The sequence below is a fragment of the Elaeis guineensis genome, chromosome 2 (assembly GCF_000442705.2).
Source record: "Elaeis guineensis isolate ETL-2024a chromosome 2, EG11, whole genome shotgun sequence".
NCBI classification, from domain to species: domain Eukaryota; kingdom Viridiplantae; phylum Streptophyta; class Magnoliopsida; order Arecales; family Arecaceae; genus Elaeis; species Elaeis guineensis.
Window position 1 is genome coordinate 8,402,295 of NC_025994.2, and position 9,001 is coordinate 8,411,295.

Below are 9,001 nucleotides of genomic sequence, written 5' to 3' on the forward strand. Positions count from 1 at the left end.
ATTAATACCATCCTATTATAGTGTTGGTATGTAGTTCGGTATGATACAAAATAGCATTCCGAATTATCGAGTGTCAGTACGCTATGAGATAGTGTATCAGTATAAGATCGGTATGGTATGGTATGGCCTATACCAGATGGTATGGGGTGGAACGACAGACCACTTTGATTATTATTTGTGCAGAATGTAGTTTGGTACTGCTAAATAGTGATTATACAAGCAGGCCGTTTCAGATGTAGTTGAAAATGTGGTAAAACTTAAAAGCATTTACTATAGTGATATTTTGAGATTTTGTAGTCTGGAATAATTGCTTATACAGTTTTGGCCTCGGTGAATTCAGTATGTAAATAGTAGAAGTATTCTCTGCATCTAGGGTACTTTGTGTCACTGTTATAAGGTTGATTCTCAATACATTGATTTGATCTTCTGACATGACTACTAAAAGTAAGGTGGCAGAGCTTTGTAGAAGCTTTTGTATAAAACAGTGGCACTTCCATACATAGATTTGATCTTCTGACATGACTACTAAAAGTAAGGTGGCAGGGCTATGTTGTAGCTTTTCTATGAAACAGTGATACTTCTATCAGATCTCTAGCAAGCTCATTAATAAGTGCATTCAACACATGCTTTTCCACATCTCGAATGACCTCGTCCTTTTCGACTGGTGCAAGTACCATGACATTCCAACCGAGATCCCACATACAGTTGACATCTGGATTCATGTTCTGGATATCTTTTTCAAGCATCTTATGCAGAAATTCTGCAGTGTCATAATTGTTGTCCTCGATATTGCTCAAGAACTTCAAGCTCTCAAGATCATCATTCAACTCTGTAATCAAAGTATCCAAGCACCTAACTTTCACTGGTGCATAAGACATCGACATGGCATAAGTTACTTCTTCTCTTTTCCCCTTTCTTCTTATTAATTCGTATCCACAGTCTAAAAGAAGCTTATTATCTTTGACTGGGCATGAATTCTCATTGGCTTTGAGGAAACCAATTGGAATCTTGAGTTTGAAAAGTGCCTGTGCAGTGTTGAGGAAACGCTGATTGTTTACTAGTACTTGTATGAGGCACTGGTTCTTTGTTAGTGAACCCTGTCCATCAGCTTCAGACACTGCCCGAGTCTGCCACTCTAACAGGTTAGGGTTGCTGCTGATTTCCCTGAGATCAATTGGACCTGTAACAAAAAAGAATATGTGACCCTTATGGTTCTTCCTAATTTTCCTGTTGAAGTTGTTTAATTAACTTTCAGATTTAAAACTAATTATGTTAGATTCTGTTTCATGGATTAAGGCATAAATAATTTTCTGCATCTCATTGCTGCATGCTGTGTAAAGACCTACATTAAATGAAACATTTTAGTTACCTTCTGACTCTTTCCCATTCGACTTGAAAGGTTGTATTTCTGGATCATTACTTGGAGAGAGCTGTGGGGTTCGCTGGGTATCAGTAGCTAAGTTGATGATACTATAACTCTGCATGAGCATTAAAAAAATGTTGTCAGATTGCAGAATAGAACATATGCAAATGCTTGTGAATGTTGTTAATCCAATGAAAGCAACCTTTTCAAATTTTACCTGTATTTCCATGCATTGATTAATATGGATCAGTGTCACACTTCCTAGTGATTCTTAATTTTTACACTATGGTCAAGTTTCTTGGTTCTATAAAGGTTGTAGTAATTCCATATGATTTCCCAAAATAAATAGGATATCTGAAATACTTATTATCTTGAAACATAAAACAAGCATTTCCATCTACTGAACTGATAAAGGAGAATCAAACCTACATTGGTCTCTGCAGCTGATTGCATCTCTGGTGTTTTTGTTGTATGTCTGCTATCATCTATGTGCTTGCTATTTGAAATGGTGGTGGATTCAAGTTGCTGCTGCAAATGCTTGTCTGAGTTCATGGCGTGAATGCTAACTTTGGCTCTGTCAGCTTTATTTGTTCTTTCTTTCCATCCATGCTCCAGTTCATCTGGAAATGAGGTTTGTTCCTTCAAGTGCTCGCCTTCTGCATTAGGGTTTCCAATATTTTCAGACCTGTCCTCATATATTCTGTTGCTGTCACCTCTATGCACTGTTGTATCTGCAGTATCTACCTTTTGTATGGTTGGGATATGCACAGGTTTCTTTGTTGCTGTCACCAGAGATGGAGGCATGGCCTTCTCTTTATCAATTCTTAGATCTGTCATAGTGGTTTTTTTATTTCCCAAGTTCCCTTTGGCTGCTTTTCTGTCCGCTTCATGGTAAGTAGACCTTCTGTTCCATAATTTTGGTTTTTCTTGATGGCTTCTCTTTGGATCATCTTTTGATTTCTCTGTCTGACCACTCTTTGATGAACTTCTTTGGCTTGCTGTAATGACTGTGCTACCAGAGAACACCTTTTGTCTACTCATTTCGTTGATAGGTTTCTCTGCTTTTTTCAATTTGGGGTCACCTTTCAATATTATTTTGGTTTCTGGCTTGTGTTCTGCATCATGTCCTGTTTCCATGGCACTATCATGAACTGAATATTTGGACTTCGCTCCATGTGCTGTAGATATATGCTTTGATACAGCATCATTTGTAGATATTGAGCTATTATTCTGAACAGAAAATCCATCTTGGAAGTTTATCTCATATTTTTTGAGTGAATCCTTCTTTCTGGCTGCATCATCCTGGTTTACTAGAATCGGTTTCTTGACATCATGGATGGTCTGTTCAACTTTAACTTTGCTTCTCTGTTCCTTAATGAACACATTCTCTCTTGATTCCTTCACTTCTTTCTGGGTTACTCTATCTTTTTTACTGTGAGCCATGTTGGCAATGTCCATCTGCTTACTGATCTTGAGACTGGACCCTGGTAAATAATTTGAAGCTGGACTGGTGTTCTCAATGTCGGTCAGACTTTTTAAGTTTGTCTTTCCTCGGCTATGTGCTACCTTAGCCTCTCTAATGCCTTTTTCCTGCGGAACATTGTTCTGTCCACCTGTTCTGAATATATTCTTTTGCAAAGAAGTCATTATATCAACTTCCTTTTTACTGACTCCTGTATCTGCTATTAAAGTCTTACCCATCTCTGTTTCTTTCTTCAACTTTGGTACTTTATGTGCTTCACCATTCTTCCCATCTGCTTTGGGTGGTGGAACTGGAAGTTCTTCAAGGCCCATCAGTTTTGCAACAACATTTGGTATTCTCACTTTATCACATGCAGGAATTCCTTTAGAACCTAACTGCTTGATGTTTTCTGGAGTAGAGGAATTTTTACCACTTGAAATGCTCCTGGGTTCCTCCCGGATGGAGCTTGCAATGCCTGAAAACTGTGCATCAGGTCCGAAACCAGGACCGCAACTCAGTGACCTCCTGTGGGAAATGAATTGCATGGAAGGGTCTGGCAAGCTTTTATTTGAATTTGTTGGAGTCTTGGACTTTCTGGGGTAAGACAACGCTAAGATGTTCTGCTCTTGAAACCCATCAGAAGAAAATTTTGTCCTGTTCGTCGACTTCTTTCTACTTGTTGTGTTAGAGGATGACTCATCTTCATCCTTGTCCTTCAACAATCTAACCTGCTTTCCCTGAGAACCAACCATGTAATCTGAAGCTTCTTGCAGGGTTACAAGCATTCTCAGAGACTCCTCCAAATCCATTGCCCCTCTCAGCAGTTCTCTTCCAAGATCTATGGAATCCCTCTTGAATTTTGGCCCATTGGAGCAGATTTCAAGGATCTTATTCAACTTCTGAACCCCTTTTGATATCTCACTGATTTGTTGATGGGATAGGAAAGGATGATGATCTGTTGAATTCCTCCTGTCTGACATATATCGACCATTATTTTCTCTGAAAGATATCGATCCACGGTGCAGAATACGCTCGTTGCCGACCATGGCATTGGTAAAAAGTTCTATGTTCTGAAGTTTCCCAGTCTTGCTGAGGGCAAGGGCAAGGGCCATCGACACGTCGACAGTGCGCTCTGTGTTTGTGGCTCTTCCAACAGGAACAATGGCTCGCGAAGCACCTTCTTGAGCAGTAGTGTTGTGATGTCTGGTGCCAATCCACAATTTTGTGACCTCTGTGTCAACCATATTCTTTCCCCTCTGTGAGATTTCCCAAGAAAAAAAAATATGGGAAAAGTTAATCAGACATTTGATATAATATCCAAAATAAAGGTAAGATACTTACAAACTTGTTCGTGGTGGCTTCTACTGGACCCTGAAAAGACCTCTGAGAGTTTACACGAGCCCCTGCAGAACACAATATATGAATAGATAGAAGTTTCCCAGACCTTTGCATGCTTAGGTGAGGATAAAAGCACTGGAACCAAAGCTTAGCTTCTATGAGACCCTTGCCGCATAATCTTCAGATGTAATTTTCTATGTTTGTTACTCAGATGAAATTGTGGGATAGCTGAAGGATTTCTTTTCTAGGAACTTATTTTCCATGATTAAGTTGCTGCTGAATGTATAGTGGCAACTTATCTGTCAGGTAATGGGATAAACTTCAACTTGATGTTCCTATCTTTGAATAAGTCTATGTCTGTGAATTTCGCATCAGACCATGGAATTATTTTCTTCATCGAGCTAAGAAAGCTGGAGGTATTTATTTTCCACTCTTTTCTTTATGGTTACATAATATTGCAAATTTGCAATTATATTATTGATTAGGAATGTAAGGATTAAGCTTATGGAACACTTGTAGTTTGTTACTCTGAGATTGTATCATACTAGAACAGATAATTTTTTGAAAAACAGACATGATAGTAAGAGGATGACATTTGTATTGCTTCCAACACTGCTAAAGAATTAATAAATTACGAACTTGTTTATCTAATTAGGGGAATAGCTGCATACAAGTATATGCGTGGAATTGTTGAGTCCAACATTGGTCATGATCCATTGTTTGTTCAAGAGTGGCTCCGTTTTTCACTCTGATGGAAGAGGTTTTATCCATTGATCAACTTTTAACTTATGAAGAGTCATTAAAAAACAGCCTGTGAGATCTTTGAAACAACAAATTTTATTTAATGTTTGGGCTGAAAATTCTTCATTTGATGATATGACATGATGGATGTTCATCTGCCTTCAAGGTATCATCATGGTATTGTTTTGAAACTTGATTCTTTGATATATGTGGATAATTAGTGGAACCACTGTGTTCAAGGAAGAGTTGCTGAATATTTGAAAGAGCAGGAAAAAAAAATGGAGACTAAATGGAATCATCAAAAATCTACCTTCTTTTTCCAAGGGAAAGGGAGGTCGAAGCCACCCAATAATAACTGAATCCTCAAGACTGTACAGTGGTTACAGGAATTAGAGATAAGAAGGGGTTTGAGGATGGTCTCTGGTTTAGTTTACAAACATGAAACTATGGATAATTCTAATTAGCACCAATCTAGTTCACGAGAATATGGTAGAAACTTCCAAATGTTGAACTTGCACATGCTTCCTTGCAGTTGGGGCCTCAAATGATGGACATTATACAAAGAAACTTTTCATGGAGATCTGGAGGTGGTTACACTAGAAATCAGGTGGCTCAGCAGTTTGGCTGACATGAAAGATGGTTGAACTGGGTCATGTTTGTTAGCCTTATGGTTTCAGATTGTTGGGTCTGAGTCAAGGCATTGGCAGGAGGGGCTTGAGTAGAATAGTTTGTAGAGAAAAGTGAGGTGCCAATTTGGATAGCAGCTGTGAATTTGATAAATTCTGGCAGAGTATATAAATTTTTGTAGATTTTGATGCCAGAAGGGATGCATGAAGAGTTTTGTCTCTTCTCCCCTATTTTCGGGACACACACACACACACACACACACACACACAAATATATATATATATATAGAGCCAGGCTAGAATCAAGTTGATTGGATTTGGACTTAGATCTGGTCAGGTCAAAATTCTATAATAGGAGTCCTATATCAATGATTCAAAGTATTGAATGTGATCTATTATTTCAAAACTACTTGCACACAAAAAATTATATGATTTGAAGGCCCATAGCATATGCATTAAGTAGTCGGAAAGACTAAATAAAATTGAATTAGATGTATTTTTTGTTCACTTGATGCATAGGCTAGGGGTTTTCAAATCATATAATTTTTGATGTAGAAGTAGTTTTGAGATAGTAGATCATATCTAATAGCTTGGATCATTAATGTAGGACCCTTATTATCCAATTTTGATTTGACTGGATCTGAGCTCAAATCCGGTTGACCTTATTCAAATTTGCCCATATATATATATATATATATATATATATATATATATATATATATATATATATATATATATATATATATAAGGCATTAAAGAAGTGGTTGATTCTGCAATCCAAGAACAATTTTGGAATCATAAATGGAGATACAAACTCAACAACTATCATGGTCATAAATATGAAAACCCTCTAACATGAGGTTGCTTTCAGTAATAGCATCCTCATCCATTGGAATCACCACGTGTGGTACCAGATTCCAAAGTCATCTGATGATTGTTATATGGCCTTTCATATATTGCTTGATGATGCAACTTGATCATTGGTTGAATAATAAAATATTTTTGAGGTCCTGATTCCCTATATAATCTGATTCTGATCTTGCATATAAAAATTGTTATTAGATGTTGTTGGTGATATTTTATGCCAAACTCCCAACTACAATGCAAGGTTACATGTTTAGTAATGATCTCTTTTTTCGTCCGGAAGAAACTGATTCTTTTTTGTCATCCCAAGGAAGCTGTTGTCACTTGTTTTAAAGGACTTTCTACATAAAGCCCTCTGAAAGGCTAACAAAATTTTCCCATAAAATCTCCTGCTAAACATTTGTAGTATAGACAAAAACATTTCAACTTCTCATAATCATGCACAAAAACTAACATCCCTGTCACACTATAAATCATGGGCAAAATATGGAATATGAATAAATAAAGTACGTGTAAAGATATATCTGACATGATCTGGATATTATGTCTGTAAATGCATGGCCGAACTTGGACTTGCATGTAAAGTAGAAGGAGAACTTATTTTTAAAAATAAGTGCAAATTTATTATCTCTGTATATTTATAATTTATCAAGTTGTGCAAATGCTGGAAACTAGTTGTGTACCGAACAATTCACAATCTCTCTTATGATAGTCAAGAAGGAAAGCTATAATCATAGCCAAAATTAATCCTGCCCACTTAATGGGTTAATCAGCATTGGATCTTGATAGCTGAGTCATATTTAAGAGAACTTGCAAATATCTTCTGACACTACATTCAGAAGCTAAATGTGTGACCATCTAGTATTTCTTTAATCAAATTTTCTTTGGAAAACATACCACCAGAGGTTGCTGGAGTCGACCGTTGGCTCGATGACGCGAACCCCAGCTTTTCCTTCCTCAACTTGAGATCATCCAACAGTTTCTGTGCAAAATCTGATCTCTTAGCCATTTGGTAATGCCACCGCCCTTCTTCTTTCTCCCAGCTTTTCAGAATGTTAAAACTTAGGACCTTTCCTCCTAAGGCTTTGGCAAATAGACCTAGGTAGAGAGGATAGAGTGGATGTTTCTTTCCATAGAGTTGGTGGGTTATATCTCTCTATGCTTTCGGCTATGTGGTGTAAGGTGGGCTGTCCTCTCAGAAGGATGGAGCGTTGTGTGTTTTTCTACGGGGGAAGTTTGACGTGAACGCTAGATCTGGTGACTGTTCTTGTTGTTGCATGAGTGGCTGACTTCCACCCCATTCTAAGCAAAGCAAAAGCCTTCTAGGGGAAGTTTCCGTCCCCTAATTCTCTGGTTTTAAAATCCAGTTGAGGAGATAGATATGACATCAGACTATTCATCAGAATCAATAATTATTAAAATGTGAAACCTTTTTGAGATCCTGATACCATTTATGGTGGGAGGTCACAGTAGAGATGGACTGTCGCATGAATAGTGTGCGGCTCCTGTACTGAATTAGCTATCCATAAGGTTGTGGGACTGGAGTAATCCACACTCTTTAAAGGTGTTCTGGAAACATAGATCTGGAGGGAGTTAGTCCACAGTCTCAGCACCTATGTGGTGTCACCCCGAGATTGGACTTGACTGGGTCTGTGGTTGGCTCCAACTCATGATTTAGTTCAGTCACATTCATGCTTGTAGGTGAGGGATAAGTTTTGGGTAAACTGGATTGAGCTCAAGCCTAGGGTCACTAAGCTTGTTTGTAGTTGTTGGCAATGAATTGTAGAGGGCGCTCTATAGAATTTTTTACTCAAGTTTGGGCCATTCAGAAACTTATTTTTCTCCGCTTGATAAAATAATGATATCATTTGCATTAGTGTGGTCTTTGATGCCCAACTATGACATCTGCTAGTGATCTCCTACACAGAGGGTAGATGCACTGAAGATAATGGCAATAACATGGAGGGGACACCTTCATGGCCATTAACTTGGATTTCAATCTAACAGTGCATATTGGCAATTGTGGTACTGCAGCCTGTTTAGAGGTGTCCTGCAGTTTTTCCAGAATTCTTAGAACTATGGAGTCACATGCACCCACGATCTTCCCTTTGCTTTCATTGAATCAAGAGCATGTATCAGAAAAAAAAAGAAAAAAAAAAAAAATCAAGAGAATCAAAGTATTGTACGTGACATGCACCATGAGTGCATGAATGCATGCATATGTAAATGTAATTGCGTAGGTGCGTGTATATCATCAGAAGTATATCCCTTTTTTTTTTTTTGCTAAAAATCAGAAGTATATCTTTTACTTGTGAATGAAATCCCCAACTGCCATATCAACTTCATGGAACCGAGATTGAGTTGGTGATTGGTAGCAGTACTGATCTATTTGACCAGATAGACGTGTTGTATAATCTTCTCATCATAGTGACATTATCAGGGTTAAAAATAACTAAAGACATATCAGGTATGCAAATATCATTTAATATTTGGTTACGTAGATTTGGTTCTGTTAACATGTTATCCAAGCATTTCCTTCCTTTTGCAGGGCACTTGGTGTTGCCTCTTTGTTCAAGATATGAGTGATCCCTCGTTTGTTCTATAAGC

General features: G+C 37.8%; 1 protein-coding gene across 1 annotated transcript; it reads right to left on the reverse strand.

The window, feature by feature from the left end:
- Positions 1 to 177: 177 nt before the first annotated feature.
- LOC105060738 (uncharacterized) lies at positions 178 to 7,779 on the reverse strand. The gene is made up of 5 exons (XM_010944555.4): positions 7,292 to 7,779; positions 4,167 to 4,228; positions 1,793 to 4,081; positions 1,370 to 1,478; positions 178 to 1,180 (listed from the first exon to the last, which is right to left on the reverse strand). The coding sequence occupies exons 1-5, from the start codon at positions 7,401 to 7,403 to the stop codon at positions 546 to 548; spliced, it is 3,207 nt and encodes a 1,068-aa protein (XP_010942857.1). The 5' UTR covers positions 7,404 to 7,779; the 3' UTR covers positions 178 to 545.
- Between the last annotated feature and the right edge of the window lie 1,222 nt (positions 7,780 to 9,001).

Excerpts from the sequence above, each read along its gene's own strand:
- LOC105060738 (XM_010944555.4), bottom strand. The coding sequence starts at position 7,403 with ATGGCTAAGAGATCAGATTTTGCACAGAAACTGTTGGATGATCTCAAG. Across the intron at positions 1,479-1,792 it reads AATCAGCTGCAGAGACCAAT|AGTTATAGTATCATCAACTT; the intron begins GTAGGTTTGATT and ends ATGCTCATGCAG. Across the intron at positions 1,181-1,369 it reads GAATGGGAAAGAGTCAGAAG|GTCCAATTGATCTCAGGGAA; the intron begins GTAACTAAAATG and ends TTTTTGTTACAG.